Below are 26,039 nucleotides of genomic sequence, written 5' to 3' on the forward strand. Positions count from 1 at the left end.
TGGTCTGCACAACATTGTGGGCTGAAGTGCTGTAAATTTCTGTGTTTCTCTTAACATCACTACATCACAAAATGGATCTCTGCAGACATTGGTGTTTATTCATGTGGCTATTCTTGCCCTGGATTAAAGGTAGGATCTCATTTGCATTAACTCCTCCCCAATTAGTTTTGTCACCTAGTTCAGCCTGTCCAGTGAATGAGGATGGCTAAAAACAGAAAAGAAGCAAAAAGCAATGAGCTGGAGCTGTGAGGTGCAGAATATTGTGGTTGTCATAGAGTCACCTCAGCACAGAAAAAGGCCTTTTGGCTCAATTCATCTGCTTTGATCAGGATGCCCATTTAAGCTAGTCCCACTTGCCCTTACCTGTCTAAGCCAGGGGTCAATGGTAAGAGCTTGATACCATGGACCCTTACCATTAACCAAGTAGTCCGTGGACCCCAGGTTGGGAAACTCTGCTCTAAATATTCCCTATCCACGAACATGTCCAAGTATCTTCAAACTACTGGGAATCTGAAACACCCGGCAGATAAGGTAGTGTCTGCGGACAGAGATCAACTGAAGACAGGCAGCTCATCCTACAACAGGACTGGCTTGTTCTGACATAAGCAGGAAAGGATGTAGGAAAGTAACTTGAGTACACCAGCTGTTAACAGAGAAATCCTTCCTTTATTATTCCAGGAGCAAGCGAGCATTTGAAAGAACGCTCCTGCTGCCAACCAAAACTGAGCCAACCCCCTTCTTACAATTCCTTCTTGTTCAGTAACAGTCAAAGACCTGTGTGCTCATCTGTTCTTGATAGATTTGGTGATGCTGAACCAAGGATATACAGCTAATCATTAGCCCTTTTGCAGCTATCTTATCCAATCTCCCCCCGGTTGGTTATCAAGAATGTTGACTTCAAAATCAAGTTTTAAATCTTCAATAAAAATGCCCAGGATTGAACTCAGTGAACAGTAATAGCATATGACTGTAAGATATAGGAACAGAATTAGGCCATTTGGCCCATTGAGTCTGCTCCACCATGTCATCATGGCTATTCCATCTTTCCTCTCAGCCCGAATCTCCTGCCTTCTCCCCTGTATACCTTCATGCCCTGACCAATTGAGAATCTTATCAACCCCTGCCTTAAATATACGTAAAGGCTTTGCCTCCATCACTGCATATGGCAACAAATTCCACAGATTCACCGCTCTCTGGCTAAAGAAATTCTTCTTCATCTCTGTTCTAAAAGGATGTCCCTCACTTCTGAGGCTGTGTCCTCTGTTCTTAGACACCCCCATCACAGGAGACATCTTCTCCACATCCACTCTATCAAGGCCTTTCACCATTTGATATGTTTCAATGAGGTCACCCCTCATTCTTCTGAATTCTAGTGAATGCAGGCCCAGAGCCATCAAATGCTCTTTATATGACATCATTCAATCCTGGAATAATTTTTGTCACCTCCTTTGAACCCTCTCCATTGTCAGCACATCCTTTCTAAGATAAGGGGCCTAGAACTGCTCACAATACTCCAAGTGAGGCCTCACCAGTGGTTTATAAAGCCTCAACATTACATCCTTGTGTTTATATTCTAGACCTCTTAAAATGAATGCTAACATTGCGTTTGTCTTCCTTACCACAGACTCAAACTGCAAATTACACTTTAGGGAATCCTGCACAAGGACTCCCAGGTCCCTTTGCACCTCAGCTTTACGAATGTTCTCTCCATTTAGAAAATAATTTACCCTTTTATTTCTTCTACCAAAATGCATGACTATACACTTCCCAACACTGTATTCCGTCTGCCACAATGGAAAGCTCTAAATACCTCCCAGCTGCTTCCCAACTATTAAACAGTCTATGGCCATGAGTAATATGGAAATAGGAGACTTTTTAATTGCCTTTTACTCGCCAGTGTCAATCTGACAGAGACCCACTCCCGCACTGGAGAGAATCCAGAACAGTTGAGGCTACACACTGACAAGAGCTGTCATGCCCTCATGATGATTCAAAGCTAATTACACAAACACTTCAGTCAATCTGCACTTTGATTGTTTTTGAAGATTGTCAGCTGGGGTTCCCTGTAGAGGTGGTGTTGGCATATAATTCAACACTTCCAGGTGTTCTTAAACATTCTTGCCAACGTGATGTTGGAGGTGACTAATGTATGTTTCCCTTTGCCTGCAGACTGACGATAAACGCTGAATGTCCGATGCACCTGGAGGACTTCCCCATGGATGCACACGCCTGCCCGTTGAAATTTGGCAGCTGTAAGTATGGGTGCTCACAGTCCAGCTCTCCACCTGCTGCTGCAGACTCTAGTCATTGGCAATCCACTAAGAATATGAATGGGAGTAGGACTGGGGCCCTTCCCCTTGCACTAATCAGACTGCAGCTAAACTACCCCACATGCACAGAGAAAAACACCCCAAACCTTCATTCCATTGTGTACAAGTATCCAGTGGCATCTTCCCAGAGGATGAGGACTCTCAGCTCTCTGAGGTTCACAGTGAAGAAGTTCCACACCTCACTAGGCTCCTGGATGAATCGCTAGGATCAACTGATGAACGTCGATGGGTCACCAGAACTGCAGTCACTATCCCTGTTGCCATTAATGCAGATTTGGGTCAGAAGTTTAGTAGACGGTGGAGAGAGAAAGGGAGTTGGAGATGACCTTCCAAAGGGAGGGTCTCATCAGAGTTACCAGTTTACCTTTTTCCCAATCTGCTGTCTTTCCAGAATGTTCTGTTGTCACCTGGCTTTCTGCCTTCAGCAGTGTTGAGACAATGTCTAGGGTGGGGGTGGTGTGTCTGTGATTGTGAGAATGTCCGGGGTGACAACCGCTGCAAACTCTGAACCTTTTGTTCATAAGCAGGTGTCTTGTCTACTCAACACAAAAGGAACTCAACTGGTCAAACAAAACCCGTGGAGGTGATTGAACAGACAACGTGTTGGGTTGTGACCCGACATCTGCCTGACATCCAGGTTCTTCTGTGTGGCTCCAGATTCCAGAATCTGCAGTGTCTTGTGTCTCCCTGCCTTTTCTGTTGCTAAGTTCCTGCTGTTCCCACAACATACTGTGTCTTTACTGAAGTCAGTTGGCTGTCAATAATAGTGGCCAGTACAACAACATATTACACATTACAGGGAGCATAGCTGTTGAAGATATGTCAATACCCACACGTTACACACCACTCAAGAAAGGTAATAAAGTTCAAGTTCAAGTTTGATTGTCAATCAACTTTTTTACAGTTAAACGAAGCAGCGTCCCTCCGGGGCCAAAACACAGTACAGACAGTGACATACAGCACATACACTGTAGTTATGAAGCACATATATTTACAAAAGGACATACAGTCACAGTAAATAATATTAGCAGATGTCTGAGTGGCATGGACTGACGATTGATGATGCATGGGATGTTGTCCAGGAACCACGTTTCTGCAAGAACAAATACTCGGACACGTGGCTTCAGAACAGCATCCCATAAACTATTTACGCATCATAACTTAACTAAATATATAAAATTGTATATTCAATTAATTATTTACAGTGACATATACACATTTATAAATATAACAAATTTATATTTAAGACAATAAGACACAGGGGCAGAATTGGGCCATTTGGCCCATCGAGTCTTCTCCACCATTCCACCATGTCTGATTTATTATCCCTCTCAACCTCATTCTCCTGCCTTCTCCCCATAACCTGTGATGCACTTATTAACCAGAAACCTATCAACAACTGCCTTAAATATACCCAGTGACCTGGCTTCCACAACCATCTGTGGCAATGAATGAATTCCATGGATTCACTAACCTCTGGCTGAAGAAATTCTTCCTCATCTCTGTTCTAAAGAGACATTCTTGTATTCTGAGGCTGTTCCCTACCACAATTGGAGACATACCACCAATATGCGAACTAACTAGGCCTTTCAATATTCAGTAGGTTACAATGATATTCCCCCTCATTCTTCTAAACTCCAACGAGTATAAGTCCAGAGCCATTTAACACTCCTCATTTAACACTCCTCATTTAACACTCCCTTTCATTTCTGGGATTATTCTCATGAACCTCCTTTGCCAACACAAGTAGATAAGGGGCCCAAAACTGCTCACAATAATCCCTTTTCCTTTTCTTTCTCCCTTTGTAATGTATTGCCCACATCCTAGTTTCTGTTCAGAGGCCTATTTATAATGCTCATCAGAGCCTTTTTATCTTTGCAGTTTCTTAACTCTTCCCACAAACTCCATCTTCTAAGGATTTGATTCTACTTTTTCACCAACAATCACCCCACCCCCTCAGCTGACCTGCCTGTCCTTTTAATATAATGAGTATCCTTGGATGTTAAGCTCCCTACTGTAATCTTCTTTCAGCCACAACTCAGTGGTGCAATTTTGAACTGTGGCATAAGATCATCTATCTTATTTCGTATTATTTACTGTATTTATTTGGAAATACAGCGTGCAACAGTCCCTTCTGACCCAACAAACCACACTACCTGGAAACCACCTATTTAACCCTAGTCTAATCACAGGACAATTTACAATGTCCTATTAGGCTACTAACTAGTATCCCTTTGGACTGTGAGAGGAAACCAGAGCACTTAGAGAAAACCCACGTGCACATGGGAAAAATATATAGTTTCTTATGCAGGATGCCGGAATTGAACTCCAAATTCCAACGCTCGAGCTGCAATAGTGTCACACTAACCGCTCCTATGGTGCCCCAAATACTGCACAAGTTCAAGTAAACACTCTGTCCTGTATTCATTACCCTTTTCAATTTTGTCTCCATGTTACTGGAAGATAATTTCTTATCACGTTCTACCCCTGTCCACTGCCCTGGTTATGTAGTTCACCGGGACCCTGGTCCTTGCATGGTTCATGTGGTGCCTATCCCATTGGGACAGCTCGCTCTTTCTCAATACTGATTCCAATGTCCCACATTTCTCCCTCACCAATCTTTGATCCAAGCACTTAGTTCCCTGAATTTATGAACGCAGAGCCAATCTGCATGTGGCTAGGGTAACAATCCAGAGACAGATGCAGAGAACCTTTTTGGTTCTGTGTTTTAATTCAGTCCCCAGCTGCTCAAATTCCCTCAGCAGAACCTCTTTTCTTGTTCTTAACATTGTTGGCGCACACATGAAAGATGACAGCTGAATTCTTCTCCCACTCCAATTGCCTCTGCAAGTTAAATGAGATGCCCCAAACCCAGCAGACAACAGAGCCTTTGGGATGCTTGATCCTTGCGACAGGGAATCGTGCCTGTTTCTCTGACTATACTATCCCCAATTACAACTACATTTCTCTTCTTCTCCCTCCGAATAGCTCTCTGAACCATGGGACCATGGATTGGTCACTCATTCTTTGTACGGCCCCAACTCTCACCCTCACAGCCAGTAACAATCTCAGACTTGTTGGGAAGCTTCAAGGGCTGAGGCTCCTGCAGCACGACATCTTGGATCACCTACCTCTCTCAAAGGCAGCCACACCCTCCGTAACTGTCCGTAACTGCAGACCAATAAGCTTGTTTCATGACCTTGTGTTAACCTCCTCAACTCTCAACTAATGGACACTCGCTGTCCCACGTCCTGGCTCCATCAGGGTCATCGCACACCTCCCTACTGTGAGAGGTCAGGCATCCCATGGTTATCAAACTAGTCCTGCTATGTGTGTTTCCCATTTCCCGAATGGGATTCCTGGAGATAGGGTGCTGAGATAGATCTTGAGTGTGACCCTGGAACCGTTGTTCTGCCTACAGTGGGAATTAATTCTTCCTCAGAGGCCAGGCACCAGCTTCTCCCCCTCCTTTCAGCTTGTGCTCAAACGCACTGTGACAACCTGCTGAGGATGATCAAAGACTGCTCCTTCCTTTCTCCGATGCTCTGAAGAAAAGCCCTCAGCATGGTCCTTGTTGCTTTGGTCTGAGCACAGTGGGGAGCTAGGAGAGAGTGGAAAAAGCCATATGGTTCAGCACGGAGGCCAAATGCGATTCACTGTCAGTGTCCACTGTGATAATGCTGACATGGTGCAGTGAAATTCCAAGAAACTTCCAAAACATTGCTGCTTGTTTTTCCCAGAGTCTTGAGGTCCAGGTGGCTGGAGCCCTGGGTTTCAGATAGTTGGGGTAAATGGAGTGGTAATGGATGAGTTATTGCCCTGGTCTTTGTGCCCTGCCACCGGGTACAGTCAGTGCACAGTTCCCATAAGGGATTTCATTTATGCTGAAATGAAAATAAAGGCTAAGGGACTGATACAGCCCACTTACCTCGAATAAACTAGGAAGTGCTCAGCAGGTTGGGCAGCATCAATGGAGGGGGAGAGAAGAGGTATCTTTCTATCCAGTCTGGATAGCAAGTCTAGAAGTGGCAGCCATATGGTGCTTAGATTGCAAGAGCTAAATCTCCCAGAGGCTTCCTGAGGACATCTTTGCTGAGAGAGAGGAAGTTCTTCATGGGTCAGTGATGGGGGATGTCCTGCAGGGTGCCTGGAACTACACTGCAGCTGCATTCCGGTCACAGCACTGCTCGTGGGAGCTGTCCCATGTTTTGTGGGCAGCCAGCAGTTCACGACACTGATCTGTTTCAACAGATGCCTACACCAACTCGGAGGTGATATACGTCTGGACTCACGGACAGGGCAACTCAGTAGTGGTGGCCGAGGACGGATCAAGATTGAACCAGTATGATCTGTTAGGACAGACAGTTGGCACAGAGATCATCCGGTCAAACACAGGTGTGTGGTTTCTCTTTCATAGTGATATAGACTGCACCAAACACTGACGCCCACGACCAAACACTGACAGGCCTCACTCACTCACACTAACACACCTCACCCCCAACACTGACACACCTCACTCACACTGACACACCTCACTCAGTGACACTGACACCCCTCACCCTCCAGCACTGACACACATCACTCCTCAACACTGTCAACACTCACCCCCAACACTGACACTCCTCATTCCCAAAACTGACACCCTCACCCCCGACACTGACAAACTGACCCCCGACACTGACACCCCTCACCCACAACACTGACACCATTCACCCTCCAACACTGACACTCCTCATTCCCAAAACTGACACCCTCACCCCCGACAATGACACCCCTCACTCCCAACACTGACACCCTTCACTCCCAACACTGACACCCATCACCCACAACACTGACACCCCTCACCCCCATCACTGACACCCCTCACCCACAACACTGACACCCTTCACCCACAACACTGATACCCTTCACCCCCAACACTGACACCCTTCACCCACAACACTGACACCCTTCACCCCATCACTGACACCCCTCACCCACAACACTGACACCCTTCACCCACAACACTCACACCCTCACCCACAACACTGACACCCTTCACCCCCAACACTGACACCCTTCACCCACAACACTGACACCCTTCACCCCATCACTGACACCCCTCACCCACAACACTGACACCCTTCACCCACAACACTGACACCCCTCACCCACAACACTCACACCCTCACCCACAACACTGACACCCTTCACCCCATCACTGACACCCTTCACCCACAACACTGACACCCCTCACCCACAACACTGACACCCTTCACCCCATCACTGACACCCTTCACCCACAACACTGACACCCCTCACCCACAACACTGATTCCCCTCACCCCCAACACTGACACCCCTCACCCCCAACACTGACACACTCACCCCCATCACTGGCACCCTCAACCCCAACACTGACACTCCTCACCCCCATCACTCACACCTCTCACCCCCCAACACTGACACCCTCACCCTCAACACTGACACCCTCACCCCCATCACTGACACCTCTCACCCCCAACACTGACACCCTCACCCCCCAACACAGACACCCTCACCCTCAACACTGACACCCTCACCCCCATCACTGACACCTCTCACCCTCAACACAGACACCCTCACCCCCATCACTGACACCCCTCACCCCCAACACTGACACCCTCACCCTCAACACTGACACCCTCACCCTCAACACTGACACCCCTCACCCCCAACACTGACACCCTCACCCCCATCACTGACAACCCTCACCCTCAACACTGACACCCTCACCCCCAACACAGACACACTCACCCTCAACACTGACACCCTCACTCACAACACTGACACCCTCACCCCCAACACTGACACCCTCAACCCCAACACTGACACCCCTCACCCCCAACACTGACACCCTCACCCCCATCACTGACACCCCTCACCCTCAACACTGACACCCTCACCCCCAACACAGACACCCTCAACCCCAACACTGACACCCCTCACCCCCAACACTGACACCCTCACCCCCATCACTGACAGCCCTCACCCTCAACACTGACACCCTCACCCCCAACACTGACACCCTCACCCTCAAAACTGACACCACTCACCCTCAACACTGACACCCTCACCCCCATCACTGACACCTCTCACCCCCAACACAGACACCCTCACCCCCAACACAGACACCCTCACCCTCAACACTGACACCCTCAACCCCAACACTGACACCCTCACCCCCAACACTGACACCCTCACCCCCAACACTGACACCCCTCACCGATAAACACTGACACCCTCACCCTCAACACTGACACCCTCACCCCCAACACTGACACCCTCACCCCCAACACTGACACCCTCACCCCCCAACACAGACACCCTCACCCTCAACACTGACACCCTCACCCCCATCTCTGACACCCCTCACCCTCAACACTGACACCCTCACCCCCATCACTGACACCTCTCACCCCCGACACTGACACCCCTCACCCTCAACACTGACACCCTCACTCACAACACTGACACACTCACCCTCAACACTGACACCCTCACTCACAACACTGACACCCTCACCCTCAACACTGACACCCTCACCCTCAACACTGACACACTCACCCTCAACACTGACACCCTCACCCTCAACACTGACACCCTCACCCCCGACACTGACACCCTCACCCCAAACACTGACACCCTTCACCCCATCACTGACACCCTCACCCTCAACACTGACACCTTCACCCCCAACACTGACACCCTCACCCCCAACACTGACACCCTCACCCTCAACACTGACACCCTCACCCTCAACACTGACACCCTCACCCCCAACACTGACACCCCTCACCCCCAACACTGACACCCTCAACCCCAACACTGACACCCCTCACCCCCAACACTGACACCCTCACCCCCATCACTGACACCCCTCACCCTCAACACTGACACCCTCACCCCCAACACTGACACCCTCACCCCCATCACTGACACCCCTCACCCCCAACACTGACACCCTCAACCCCAACACAGACACACTCACCCTCAACACTGACACCCTCACCCCCAACACTGACACCCTCACCCCCAACACTGACACCCTCACCCTCAACACTGACACCATCAACCCCGACACTGACACCCTCACCCCCAACACTGACACCCCTCACCCCCAACACTGACACCCTCAACCCCAACACTGACACCCCTCACCCCCAACACTGACACCCTCACCCCCATCACTGACACCCCTCACCCTCAACACTGACACCCTCACCCCCAACACTGACACCCTCAACCCCAACACAGACACACTCACCCTCAACACTGACACCCTCACCCCCAACACTGACACCCTCACCCCCAACACTGACACCCTCACCCTCAACACTGACACCATCAACCCCGACACTGACACCCCTCACCCTCAACACTGAAACAACCCCATCACTGACACCCTCACCCCCAACACTGACACCCCTCACCCCCATCACTGACACCATCAACCCCAACACTGACACCCCTCACCCCCAACACTGACACCCTCACCCCCATCACTGACACCATCAAGCCCAACACTGACACCCTCACCCCAACACTGACACCTCTCACCCCCAACACTGACACTCTCAACCCCATCACTGACACCCTCAACCCCATCACTGACACCCTCACCCCCAACACTGACACCCCTCACCCCCATCACTGACACCCTCACCCCCGACACTGACACCTCTCACCCCCAACACTGACACCCTCAACCCCAACACTGACACCTCTCACCCCCAACACTGACACCCTCAACCCCATCACTGACACTCTCAACCCCATCACTGACACCCTCAACCCCATCACTGACACCCTCACCCCCAACACTGACACCCCTCACCCCCACACTGACACCCTCACCCCCGACACTGACACCTCTCACCCCCATCACTGACACCTCTCACCCCCATCACTGACACCCCTCACCCCCATCACTGACACCCTCAACCCCAACACTGACTCCCCTCACCCCCATCACTGACACCCACAACTCCCAACACTGACACTCCTCACCTCCAACACTGACACTCCTCACCCCAACACTGACACCACTCACCCCCAACTCTGACACCGTCACCAGCAAACACTGACACCCCTCACCCACAACACTGACACCCTCACCCCCACACTGACACCCTCACCCCCGCACTGACACCCTCACCCCCGACACTGACACCCCTCACCCTCAACACTGACACAACCCCAACACTGACACCCTCACCCCCATCACTGACACCCCTCACCCCCAACACTGACACCACACACCCTCAACTCTGACACCGTCACCAGCAAACACTGACATCCTCAACCCCAACACTGATTCCCTCACCCCCTTCACTGACACCCCACACCCCTCACACTGACACCTCTCACCCCCATCACTGACACCCCACACCCCTCACACTGACACTCCTCACAACCCAACACTCACACTGTCGCCTCCCAGCACTGACACACTCAACCCAAACACTAACATCCTCAACTCCCAACACTGGCACCCTCACTCCCCAAAAGTAACAAGCTCACACTCCAACACTGACACCTCTCACCCTCATCACTGACACCCTCACCCTAACTCTGACACCTCTCACGCCCATCACTGACACCCCTCACCCTCATCACTGACACCCTCAACCCCAACACTGACACCCTCACCCCAACACTGACACACTCACCCCCCATCACTGACACCCTCAACCCCAACACTGACACCCTCAACCCCAACACTGACACCCTCACCCCCACACTGACACCCCTCACCCTCAACACTGAAACAACCCCAACACTGACACCCTCACCCCCACACTGACACCCCTCACCCTCAACACTGAAACAACCCCAACACTGACACCCTCACCCCCAACACTGACACCCTCACCCCCAACACTGACACCCTCACCCCCCAACACAGACACCCTCACCCTCAACACTGACACCCTCACCCCCATCTCTGACACCCCTCACCCTCAACACTGACACCCTCACCCCCATCACTGACACCTCTCACCCCCGACACTGACACCCCTCACCCTCAACACTGACACCCTCACTCACAACACTGACACACTCACCCTCAACACTGACACCCTCACTCACAACACTGACACCCTCACCCTCAACACTGACACCCTCACCCTCAACACTGACACACTCACCCTCAACACTGACACCCTCACCCTCAACACTGACACCCTCACCCCCGACACTGACACCCTCACCCCAAACACTGACACCCTTCACCCCATCACTGACACCCTCACCCCCAACACTGACACCCTCACCCTCAACACTGACACCCTCACCCTCAACACTGACACCCTCACCCCCAACACTGACACCCCTCACCCCCAACACTGACACCCTCAACCCCAACACTGACACCCCTCACCCCCAACACTGACACCCTCACCCCCATCACTGACACCCCTCACCCTCAACACTGACACCCTCACCCCCAACACTGACACCCTCACCCCCATCACTGACACCCCTCACCCCCAACACTGACACCCTCAACCCCAACACAGACACACTCACCCTCAACACTGACACCCTCACCCCCAACACTGACACCCTCACCCCCAACACTGACACCCTCACCCTCAACACTGACACCATCAACCCCGACACTGACACCCTCACCCCCAACACTGACACCCCTCACCCCCAACACTGACACCCTCAACCCCAACACTGACACCCCTCACCCCCAACACTGACACCCTCACCCCCATCACTGACACCCCTCACCCTCAACACTGACACCCTCACCCCCAACACTGACACCCTCAAACCCAACACAGACACACTCACCCTCAACACTGACACCCTCACCCCCAACACTGACACCCTCACCCCCAACACTGACACCCTCACCCTCAACACTGACACCATCAACCCCGACACTGACACCCCTCACCCTCAACACTGAAACAACCCCATCACTGACACCCTCACCCCCAACACTGACACCCCTCACCCCCATCACTGACACCATCAACCCCATCACTGACACCCTCACCCCCAACACTGACACCCCTCACCCCCAACACTGACACCCTCACCCCCATCACTGACACCATCAAGCCCAACACTGACACCCTCACCCCAACACTGACACCTCTCACCCCCAACACTGACACTCTCAACCCCATCACTGACACCCTCAACCCCATCACTGACACCCTCACCCCCAACACTGACACCCCTCACCCCCATCACTGACACCCTCACCCCCGACACTGACACCTCTCACCCCCAACACTGACACCCTCAACCCCAACACTGACACCTCTCACCCCCAACACTGACACCCTCAACCCCATCACTGACACTCTCAACCCCATCACTGACACCCTCAACCCCATCACTGACACCCTCACCCCCAACACTGACACCCCTCACCCCCACACTGACACCCTCACCCCCGACACTGACACCTCTCACCCCCATCACTGACACCTCTCACCCCCATCACTGACACCCCTCACCCCCATCACTGACACCCTCAACCCCAACACTGACTCCCCTCACCCCCATCACTGACACCCACAACTCCCAACACTGACACTCCTCACCTCCAACACTGACACTCCTCACCCCAACACTGACACCACTCACCCCCAACTCTGACACCGTCACCAGCAAACACTGACACCCCTCACCCACAACACTGACACCCTCACCCCCACACTGACACCCTCACCCCCACACTGACACCCTCACCCCCACACTGACACCCTCACCCCCGACACTGACACCCCTCACCCTCAACACTGACACAACCCCAACACTGACACCCTCACCCCCATCACTGACACCCCTCACCCCCAACACTGACACCACACACCCTCAACTCTGACACCGTCACCAGCAAACACTGACATCCTCAACCCCAACACTGATTCCCTCACCCCCTTCACTGACACCCCACACCCCTCACACTGACACCTCTCACCCCCATCACTGACACCCCACACCCCTCACACTGACACTCCTCACAACCCAACACTCACACTGTCGCCTCCCAGCACTGACACACTCAACCCAAACACTAACATCCTCAACTCCCAACACTGGCACCCTCACTCCCCAAAAGTAACAAGCTCACACTCCAACACTGACACCTCTCACCCTCATCACTGACACCCTCACCCTAACTCTGACACCTCTCACGCCCATCACTGACACCCCTCACCCTCATCACTGACACCCTCAACCCCAACACTGACACACTCACCCCCCATCACTGACACCCTCAACCCCAACACTGACACCCTCAACCCCAACACTGACACCCTCACCCCCACACTGACACCCCTCACCCTCAACACTGAAACAACCCCAACACTGACACCCTCACCCCCACACTGACACCCCTCACCCTCAACACTGAAACAACCCCAACACTGACACCCTCACCCCCAACACTGACACCCTCACCCTCAACACTGACACCCTCACCCTCAACACTGACACCCTCACCCTCAACACTGACACCATCAACCCCGACACTGACACCCCTCACCCTCAACACTGAAACAACCCCATCACTGACACCCTCACCCCCAACACTGACACCCCTCACCCCCATCACTGACACCATCAACCCCATCACTGACACCCTCACCCCCAACACTGACACCCCTCACCCCCAACACTGACACCCTCACCCCCATCACTGACACCATCAACCCCAACACTGACACTCTCAACCCCATCACTGACACCTTCAACCCCATCACTGACACCCTCACCCCCAACACTGACACCCCTCACCCCCATCACTGACACCCTCACCCCCGACACTGACACCTCTCACCCCCAACACTGACACCCTCAACCCCAACACTGACACCTCTCACCCCCAACACTGACACCCTCAACCCCATCACTGACACTCTCAACCCCATCACTGACACCCTCAACCCCATCACTGACACCCTCACCCCCAACACTGACACCCCTCACCCCCACACTGACACCCTCACCCCCGACATTGACACCTCTCACCCCCATCACTGACACCTCTCACCCCCATCACTGACACCCCTCACCCCCATCACTGACACCCTCAACCCCAACACTGACACCCCTCACCCCCATCACTGACACCCACAACTCCCAACACTGACACTCCTCACCTCCAACACTGACACTCCTCACCCCAACACTGACACCACTCACCCCCAACTCTGACACCGTCACCAGCAAACACTGACACCCCTCACCCACAACACTGACACCCTCACCCCCACACTGACACCCTCACCCCCACACTGACACCCTCACCCCCGACACTGACACCCCTCACCCTCAACACTGACACAACCCCAACACTGACACCCTCACCCCCATCACTGACACCCCTCACCCCCAACACTGACACCCTCACCCCCAACACTGACACCCTCAACTCCAACACTGACACCCTCACCCCCAACACAGACACCCTCAACCCCAACTCTGACACCTCTCACCCCCATCACTGACACCCCTCACCCCCAACACTGACACCTCTCACCCCCATCACTGACACCTCTCACCCCCATCACTGACACCCCTCACCCCCATCACTGACACCCTCAACCCCAACACTGACACCCCTCACCCCCATCACTGACACCCACAACTCCCAACACTGACACTCCTCACCTCCAACACTGACACTCCTCACCCCAACACTGACACCACTCACCCCCAACTCTGACACCGTCACCAGCAAACACTGACACCCCTCACCCTCAACACTGACACAACCCCAACACTGACACCCTCACCCCCATCACTGACACCCCTCACCCCCAACACTGACACCCTCACCCCCAACACTGACACCCTCAACTCCAACACTGACACCCTCACCCCCAACACAGACACCCTCAACCCCAACTCTGACACCTCTCACCCCCATCACTGACACCCCTCACCCCCAACACTGACACCCTCAACCCCAACACTGACACCCTCACCCCAACACTGACACCCTCACCCCCTACACTGACACACCCTCACCCCCAACACTGACACCCTCACCCCCGACACTGACACCTCTCACCCCCATCACTGACACCCCTCACCCCCATCACTGACACCCTCACCCCAACACTGACCCCCTCACCCCCATCACTGACACACTCACCCCCATCACTGACACCTCTCACCCTCATCACTGACACCCTCACCCCCAACACTGACACCCTCACCCCCCAACACTGACACCCTCACCCCCCAACACTGACACCCCTCACCCACAACACTGACACTCCTCACCCCCAACACTGACACCTCTCACCCCCAACACTGACACCCCTCACCCCCAACACTGACACCTCTCACCCCCAACACTGACACCTCTCACCCCATCACTGACACCTCTCACCCCCAACACTGACACCCCTCACCCCCAACACTGACACCTCTCACCCCCATCACTGACACTCTCACCCCCATCACTGACACCCTCAACCCCATCACTGACACCCTCACCCCCATCACTGACACCCTCAACCCCAACACTGACACCTCTCACCCCCAACACAGACACCCCTCACCCCCATCACTGACACTCTCACCCCCATCACTGACACCCTCAACCCCAACACTGACACCCTCACCCCCAACACTGACACCCCTCACCCACAACACTGACTCCCTCAACCCCAACACTGACACCTCTCACCCCCAACACTGACACCCTCACCCCCATCACTGACACCCTCAACCCCAACACTGACACCCTCACCCCCAACACTGACACCCCTCACCCCCAACACTGACACCCTCACCCCCAACACTGACACCCCTCACCCCAACACTGACACCCCTCACCCCCAACACTGACACCCTTCACCCCCAACACTGACACCCTCAACCCCCAACACTGACACCTCTCACCCCCAACACTGACACCCTCAACCCCAACACTGACACCTCTCACCCCCAACACTGACACCCTCAACCCCCAACACTGACACCCTCACCCCCAACACTGACACCCTCACCCCCCAACACTGACACCCTCACCCCCAACACTGACACCCTCACCCCCCATCACTGACACCCTCACCCTCAACACTGACACCCTCACCCTCAACACAGACACCCTCACCCCCAACACTGACACCCTCACCCCCCCAACTCTGACACCCTCACCCTCAACACTGACACCCTCACCCCCGACACTGACACCCCTCACCCTCAACTCTGACACCCTCACTCACAACACTGACACCCCTCACCCCCAACACTGACACCCTCACCCCCAACACTGACACCCTCACCCCCCCAACACTGACACCCTCACCCTCAACACTGACACCCTCACCCACGACACTGACACCCCTCACCCACGACACTGACACCCCTCACCCCCAACACTGACACCCCTCACCCCCAACACTGACACCCTCACTCACAACACTGACAGCCTCACCCTCAACCCTGACACCCCTCACCCCTGACACGGACAGCCCTCACCCCCAACACTGACACCCTCACCCCTGCCACGGACAGCCCTCATACCACAACACTAACTCCCTCACCCCCAATATTGACACCCTCCACCCCCAACATTGTCACCCACACCCTGATACTTACACACCTCACACCCAACACTGACCACCCTCACTCACTGACTCTGATACTCAGTCACCGACACCCCTCATTCCCTGATTCCTTCTCCCCCGCACGCTCCCACACTCACACACACACACACAATCTTCCAATCCAAACCAGCCACTGTTTGCTTAACTTGTCAGCCATTGTATTCACTTCAGATAATAAGAATTTCTCCCCAAAGTAATAAAAGTACTCCCCACCTGCATCCTGTCTGTTGATAATCTGGTCAGCCCAGCATTATCCATCTTATTGCCATGACACGATTTGTCTCTTGTCCCCTTTCCATGCCTGCTGAATGTGGGAGTTGTGAATGCTGTTTACAATAGCTCTGTGTCTCTTCCCATCTGATATCAATCAGCTTTGTTCAATAATCGGCCTCACAACTCTCCCTGGTGTAGTCTGGGTTGTGGCATGCTGGGGTGCTGCTTTGCCCCTCAGTGAGCAAAAGGGTCTTTTCCACCAGCTGTGCGATATCTCCAATGATCTTTCACTTATAAGTTGAACAAGTATCTGTCAGTGCCGTTGATATGCTCCAGAATACTGGAGTCTTTTATGATTGTGTCCAGCTCCCATTCTTACAGGGACAGTCTGCGAATCAATGTCTTCTGTTTGCTTTGATTTTCTTCACAGCTTATCTTCCTCTTCCAGTTGGGGATTTCCAGTGGTTCTGTTTTCCCATTTTTATCCAGGTACTTGTGTCCTCACCACTCAACCAAACAACTTGATATTACCCTGATAGCAACTTCCACATCACTAAATATATATGCCTGATGTCAAGTGCATCAAGTCCCAGATGATCATTATGAGTGGAGAGATAAATCAAGGGATTAGTGATGAAATCAATGTCAAGAGTAGTTGACTGTCAGTATATTCAATGACACACACAGACTCCAATCCCAAAGCAGACTTCTTCTTGGACAGTTAAAGTTATGCGAACAGACTGTATTTGGCAGCAAAACAAACCCCTAAGTGTCTGAATATCAATCACATTGACCGCAGTCGTACAATTTGAAGTGTTCCGCCAAATTGCCACCTGCCCTGCCTTGAAGACTGAGTGTGGGGGCAAATGCTGAGTGTTTACCCATATCTCCACTTCATAATTCAACCACACAGTGACTTCCAGCCAGCCTATTGGCCACAAGGGCAGCACATAAATATTTCCAGTTTGCAGTCACTCTCAGCAAGGTTTCTTTTTTGTATGTTTTATCTGAAAACCATAATCATTATTTTTGCTCTGGAATCAAAGATCCACCAGGCCTTCATAGAAGCAAGGAAACTGCTTAGCCATAGCTCAAAGCTCCCAGTTAGACAATATCACTGGAATCAGGAAATGCAATGACTCTTTGTACTCGTCAGTATCCCAGGTGGACCAACAGGTTGTCTACTTTCAGTAATCTTGATCTCCAAGAAAATTATATAATTACCACGCTTTTCTCCTAAATAATTCCATGAGGTCTTTAGCTGGAGGTCTGTAATTCGTGATGCGCCACAGGGATCTGTGCTGGCACCTCTGCTGTTTGTGATGTATATAAATGACCTGGATTAAAACATAGATCATTATTGAGTAGTGATCGTGTAGAAGACTGGCAAAGAATACAGTGTGATATGTATCAGTTGCAGTTATGGTCAGATAAATGGCAGATAAGTTTAACCCAGATAAATGTGAAGTTTTGCACCTTGATAGAGACAGCACACTGTTATGGGCAAGATCCTTAACAATGTTGCTGAGCAAAGAGATCTTGGGATCCAAGTTCACATCTCCTGAAAGTGGCTACACAAGTTGATAAGGTGGTTAAGAAGACTTAGGGAATGCCTGCTTTTAATAGTCGAGGCATTGAGTTCAAGAGTCAAGAGTTTATGTTACAACTTTATTAAGCTCTAGTAAGGCCACATCTGGAGTATTGCATATAGGTCTGGTCACCCCACTATAGGAAGGATATTGAGTCCTTGGAGAGGGTGCAGAAGAGGTTCACCAGGATGCTGCCTGGTTTAGAGGGTACATGCTATCACAAGAGGCTGAATAAACTTGGGTCGTGTTCTTTGGAGCATCGGATGCTGAGGGGAGATCTGATAAAGGTTTATAAGATTATGAGAGGCATGGATAGAGTAGACATGGAGTATATGTTTCCCAAGGTTGAAATCTCTACTACTAGATGGCATGCATTGAAGGTGAAAGGGGATAGGTTCAAAGGGGATATAAGGGTTTAAATATTTTACTCAGAGAGTTGTGGATGCCTGGAATGCATGGCCTGGTATGCTGGTAGAGGCAAATACATTAGAGGCTTTTAAGAGATGTTTGGATAGGCACATGGATGTGAGGAAGATGGAGGGATATGGACATGGTGTAGGTAGGAGGGATTAGTGACTGGATGTTTTTCATTTGTTTTTTAGCTGGCTTAGCACAAAATTGTGGGCCAAAGGGCCTGTTCCTGTGCTGTACTCTCCTATGTTCTCTGTTCTACCACAGAGAATCTCTGCAGCTGCAACAGTGCTGCATTCTTGTTGGACTACATCCATGTTCAGGTCTGTGATTGGACCTCATAGCTCAGTGACAGTAAAGTAGACTGAACTGTGTTGGCACCCAATGGGGCACATTACTGGTACATTTTACCGGTGGTACAGGTACCTCCCTGCCTGGCATGCAACATACTCTGCTGTTTACACATGTAGTCATAGTTACTCATGTTTTTCCTATGTCACTCAGTTAGCTAGTCCCACAGGGGAGGAGTTCACATACTGTACAAGCAGGATTTTCAGTAACGTTCAGCTGAGTACCTTGCATGCCAGCCCCCTGGTGTGCTCTGCACTCTCCCTCAATAACAAACACAACATGGTGTCAGAAGTGGGTGAATGTCAATGCTCTAGTGTTGCAGACTAAGTGAGGTTCCCGACAAGAGATAATTTACAGTTAGACTGCTGTTGTTTGCATATATCTGTGAAAAATATCCAGAGACTTATCAGCCTATGCTAGTTTGCTAAGGGTATGCACCATGAGTCATGAGCTGAGGAAGAGCCAGGGTTACCAGGCAACACCTTCAAACTACACCCATAGGTGGATGCATTGTAATAATCTGTGGACCACAAGCTTGAGGAAGTGCAAAGAGACACAGACACAGCAGAGAAGTCAGAGAAGTCAGTCATACTCTCAGGGAGAGAAACTAAGACTTTTGTGGTCCAAATAAATAAAATAATAAACAAAAATACAAACAGGAAAATAGAGCAAGTACTTGCAGTACCTACATCTACTGACCTCATAAAACCACCCGTCCCCCCACCCCTGAGACATTTGATATCTCTAAACAGATGACTTTGAGAGATGGCTCAGACACTTGGAGAGATTTAGGTTTTTAAGCAACCTCACTCAGGCCTCAGAAGAGCATCAAGTAAGCATGCTGATATACTGAATGGGTGACAAAGCATGGGTGCTCAGAAAAAGGTGTACAACATAGTGCAGGAAAAATTCAAAAAATATTTCAGAGAAAAATGTGATATATGAGAGGACAAAGTTCAACTCCAGAAAACAGGAGCCGGTTGAAAGTGTAATTGACTTCATCACGGTGTTGTATGTCCTATCACATAACTGTGCATATGGAAATCTGAGAGATGAGTTCATTAAGGCTACCAGACACCAAATTGTCAGGGAGACTTTAGTTGCAGGCAAATCTCACTCTAGAGAAAGCTATTATCATGGTCAGGCAGAGTGAGAATGTTTGTCAGCAACAGGCAGAACTCAGGCATGAAAATGATGCTGAGGTAAAGCGAGAATCTGTACAAAAAGGATACAAGCAAGAAAGACATGAAAGGAGAGTTCAGCTCAAACAAAACAGACAAGCAAGAGTAGGTAAAATGTCCAATTGCAGTAGGTACGCCAAGCCGGATCGGTCAAGTACCAGGGTCTTCTTCCAACAGCAGAGTACACCGCCTGCTGTCTCGATATTTGTCAATGTCAGTGAGGAACCAGGTCGTCTAAGGGGCCACACCCTAAAGGCACGCATCTTCCAGGTTGCTCCTGGAGATATCGAAAGGTCAAGCTGCAGGGTGAGTCCAAGAACGAGAACCCACCGCTCCAGGGGGACTGGAGTTTGTGATGCTGCTGTAGATCACAGACTCTGACAAGACCCCAGCCACCTTGAAAAGAAAAGAAACAATAAGCTGTTTCTCAAAATACTCAATTAATTGTGAGACAGGTTGGAGTACCTTCAGGGGCTCTGAAATCTTCTTTGCAGGATGCCAACAGTTACAGGAATATTCCATGATGGTGGTCATATGATGCTTTTCCATGAATTTAATAATATATACTGGAGTCCTGTGAGTGTGATGTTATTTATGGGTGACTTGCAACATATCTGTCAGAGGAATCCTCTGTGAGTGTATGTGTGTATATTAGTGTACACTTATATGTGCTTGTGTAATTGTGTGTGTGTGTGTGTGCTCATGTGGGTACATATGCATGTGAGTGGGTGCATGTGCATTGAAGGTAATTACCATGTGTGGGCTTGACAGCAAGTCTACTACAGGCAGTGACCTGTTCCTGAGAATGTCGCAGTGTACCCTCACTTGTTGTCGTCCCTTACTTGTTGTCGTCCCTTACTTGTAGTAAATATGCCCCTTGGAGGTAACTGAGCTGCCCCTGTGTAAGGCTGTTTCAGAGATGATGTTGTATCTAATTATTTGCCATCCACATCTCTTCAGGTGAATACATCGTCATGACCACACACTTCCACCTAAAGAGGAAGATTGGTTACTTTGTGATCCAGACCTACCTGCCCTGCATCATGACTGTCATACTCTCGCAGGTCTCCTTCTGGCTGAACAGGGAATCAGTCCCTGCACGCACTGTCTTTGGTGAGCAGGCAGCCTCTTCTATCTATTCAGTGGAGACATTTACAGCCACTGTAAATGGGGATTTGTGTGTAAGCAAGCCATTTCAGGATGAGCTATTTTTAACCGAGTGTTTAGTGCAAAGGAGTGAGTGCTGGGTTCTCTACTTTCTGTGAGATTATAATGTCCTATGTTAACAACGTGCATCAGAATATTCTGCCCCAGTCTTCCTGGAAGTGGGCTCTTTGGCCCGTATTGTCAGTGTCGACCATGTCACCAAGTTAAATCAAACCTATTTGTCTACATATGATCCCTCCAATCTTTAAATTTTTGTGTGCCTGATTAAATGCCATTATTGCCTCTGCTTCCACTACCACCCCTGGCAGTGCACGCTGAGCTTTTACTAAGCTTTGTATAGAAAAAAAAAACACCCCACGCATCTTGTTTAAACTTTGCTCTGCGCAGCGTAAATTTATACCTTCTTGTGTTTGATATTTCTACCATTGGATTATCTACCCACCCTGTCCATGCCTCTCCGAACTTCTGCCAATCTCCTCTCAGTCTCCACTGCTCAAGAGAAAAGCCTCCAAGTGTATCCAAACTCTCCTTCTAACTAACATTCCCTAATCCAGGCAGCCTCCTAGCAAACCCCTTCTGCACCCACTCCTGAGCCTCCTTCCTGTAAATGAAGCAACAGAAATGCACACAATACTCCAAATAAGCCCAGCAAAAGATCAGCAAAATGACTTGTGGCCCTTTAGACAGTGTATGTGGCATTGCATCTTCTATACCTTCTTTACCTCCACGTAGACTGTATTTCAAGGACCTATGGACTTGAAACCAAAATCCCTCCGTACATCAATGTTCCTCAAGGTCCTGCCAGCCAACAATGTTTTGCCAACTTTTAACCTACTCCGAGATCAATCTAATGCTTGCTGCCCGCATAGTCCTCCAATTTTATTTCATCCGTGTGCCTGTCGAAGGTTTCTTTAACTGTCACCAATGTTCCAACCTCTGCCACCACCCCTTCAGCTCATTTCACTCTCTGTGCTAAAAATCTACTTCTGATATGGCCCCTATATTTTCCTCCAATCACATTAAAATTCATCCCTCTCGTCTTAGCATTTATACCCCAGGGGAAAAGGCTCTGGCTGTCCACTCAGTCTACATCTCATAATATCTTATACACCTCTATCTAATCCCTTTTCTTTATACCTTTTACTTAACCTGTCGAAATGTAACACCTCACTCTTGACTGGCTGAAAATTCATCAGCCATTTCTATACCCTATCGGCAACTGATCTATATTCCTTTGTATCCTTTGGCTATCTTCCACGCTATCCCCAACTCCACCAATTTTTGTGTCATCTTGTTCCTCTGTGTCCTTCACTAGCAAACCTCACAGCCAGGTTATTAGTCTGTGTTCTTTTTGTACAGGTCCCACCTTCACTGGGAGAGAAGCCAATGATCCGTGTTCCTAAAATCCTTCTTCCTACACCAGCCCTTTAGCCACACACATAACGGAACTATCTTCCTACATCTTGCCTCACCAGGACATGGCATGGGGAATAATTCTGAGATTACCAACTTCAAGGTCCTGCTATTAATTTTCCACAAAATCTCTTCAATTGCCTCTGAAGGACCACATCTGATGTTGGTACCAATACAGACCCCTCTCCCCTTTCACAACGTCCTGTGCTCGTTCAGAAGCATACTTGATCCTTACACCAACACACCATCAGAATTTTGCTTGCAACCACAAGAGCACCTGCCTGTGCCCCTGATGGAGTTCCCTGTCACTATAACTCACCTGGCCTTTGCCTGCTCCCTTGCTGTACAACGAAGCCAGTATGGTGCCACAGACCTGGCTGCTGCTGCTATTTTCTCCTGAGCAGCCATTTCAACACCGGCCAGTGTCTGAAATAATCTTCTCATTTGAGAGAGGTACAGCTACAATACCTGCCTCACCTCCCTGTCAGTCATTGACTTACCCTTTGGTGTGGTCAACCCATAGAACTCTGCCTATTATACTTCCTGCTTGCTGAATGCTTCTTAGGGAATCCCCAACTGATCCATGTTTTCTGCCACAAGCTGCCACAGAGGCAATGCTCAGGGTCACCGCTGGCTCCTGATATCACTACATATCAGGATTTTACCATTCTGCTGCCCTATTGAGTAAGCAAATAGAGCTTGGAGAAAGGAAGCACCTTATCCAGTCATTACTCTGTTGCTGCTTGTCCTCCTCACCAAAAGCCTCACCCTAACCCAAAAGCAGCCCTTCTCAAAGTGGATGCTTCACCAGAGGCCACTGTCCTGGACCAGCAGCCATCAGCTGGACTAACCCTTACATACTGTTTGAATCAAATTTGACATGTTTTGACATTTGACAGCAGTAAAAACACCCTAAGTGCCATTTTATAAAACCAAAATGTGATGACTTTTCCTAAAGTGACCCAAAATGCGCAAAAATGAAAATATTTAAAAATTTTATACTTTTGTACAAGTGCTACAAATTTTTGTACATTGAGGCTGTTCTGGGTCAAATTTGACCCGTAGCTATTGAAATGCATTTTAGACCCCTGAAACATTAATTAAGGATTAATCATTCATTTATTAATATCAGATAGGCTATTTATACATACCAAATAGATCTGTGGTTCAAAATTTGGTATAGAGATTTGTGATGAGGGGATTCTTGGGCCAGGTCAAAATTGACCCGGACCATACTGTGAAGGTATAGGATATGAAAAGGTTGCCTGGGTTAACTCACGCTGATACAACTGTATTTCTATGCCATATTGACTGTCCTGTTCTATATACGATTTATTACAAATTACTATAAATTGCACATTGCAAATTTAGAAGGAGACATAACGTAATGATTTTTACTCGTGTGAGGGATGTAAGAAATAAAGACAATTCAATCCAACTACAAAGCCTTTCAAGATGAGGACAAGCAAACACTCGCGAGTAGTGGACTTTCCTAAAGCTTCAGCTACTCCTCCTCTCAGCCTCAAGGTGCTGAAGCCTGCTATTCCAAAGCCACTTGTACATGAAAGCTCAACATAGCTGCTGCGCAGAACGTGAGCCATGAGTTTCCAAAGGCTGATGATAATTTGATAGCGTTCCTATTAATTTCCCAGGGGTCACCACAGTACTGACGATGACCACGCTGAGCATCAGTGCCAGGAACTCCTTACCAAAGGTTGCCTACGCGACCGCCATGGACTGGTTCATCGCTGTGTGCTACGCGTTTGTCTTCTCAGCTCTCATCGAATTTGCTACTGTCAACTACTTCACCAAGAGGAGCTGGCCTTGGGATGGAAGGAAAGCCATGGAAGCTCAGGAGCTGAAGGTGAGTCCGTCACTCCATTTGTCCGAGAATTGGTGAATCCAGTGCCTCCCTCGCTCTAGGGCTGCTGAGTCATTGGAACCCTCACCCAGGAACTGGTGAGTGTGTCACAGCTCCCATTCAGGAGATGGTCAGCCCCCAACACCTTGACCAGGAACCACTAAACCCACTGCACCCCTCAACCAGGAGTTGGTGAATTCACCCTACCCCTCCATCCCTCAACCAGGAGTTGGTGAATTCACCCTACCGCTCCATCCCTCAACCAGGAGTTGGTGAACCCAACCTACCCTTCCACCCCTCAACCAGGAGTAGGTGAATTCACCCTACCCCTCCATCCCTCAAGCAGGAGTTGGTGAACCCACCCTACCCCTCCACCCCTCAACCAGGAGGTGGTGAGCCCACCCTACCCCTCCACCCCTCAATAAGTAGTTGGTGAGCCCACCCTACCCCTCCACCCCTCAACCAGGAGTTGGTGAGCCCATCTCAACCTCCACTCCTCAACCAGGATTTGGTGAACCCACCCTACTCCTCCACCCCTCAAACAGGTATTGGTGAGCCCATCCTACCTGGCCAACCCTCAACCAGTAGTTGGTGAACCGACCCTACCACTGCACCCATCAACCAGGAGCTGGTAAACCAACACTTCCCCTCCACCCCTCAACCAGGAGTTGGTGAGTCAACCCTACCCGTCCACCCCTCAACCAGGATTTGGTGAGCCCAGCCTACGCCTCCATGCCTCAATAAGGAGTTGGTGAGTCCACCATACCCCTCCAACCCTCAACCAGGAGTTGGTGAACCCACCATAACCCTCCACTCATCAACCAGGAGTTGGTGAGCACATCTCAACCTCCACTCCTCAACCAGGATTTGGTGAACCCACCCTACTCCTCCACCCCTCAAACA

The 26,039-nt window shown here is 50.4% G+C and overlaps 1 protein-coding gene across 1 annotated transcript in view; it reads left to right on the forward strand.

Moving 5' to 3' along the window:
- LOC132397637 (gamma-aminobutyric acid receptor subunit alpha-3-like) overlaps positions 1-26,039 on the forward strand; it is a 335,495-nt gene that overhangs the window by 140,363 nt on the left and 169,093 nt on the right. The window contains exons 6-9 of the mRNA XM_059976409.1: positions 2,170-2,252; positions 6,582-6,725; positions 21,656-21,808; positions 24,928-25,139. Coding sequence (XP_059832392.1) covers positions 2,170-2,252; positions 6,582-6,725; positions 21,656-21,808; positions 24,928-25,139 — 592 coding nt within the window. The remainder of the gene's footprint in view (positions 1-2,169; positions 2,253-6,581; positions 6,726-21,655; positions 21,809-24,927; positions 25,140-26,039) is intronic.

The sequence above is a fragment of the Hypanus sabinus genome, chromosome 8 (genome assembly GCF_030144855.1).
Source record: "Hypanus sabinus isolate sHypSab1 chromosome 8, sHypSab1.hap1, whole genome shotgun sequence".
NCBI classification, from domain to species: domain Eukaryota; kingdom Metazoa; phylum Chordata; class Chondrichthyes; order Myliobatiformes; family Dasyatidae; genus Hypanus; species Hypanus sabinus.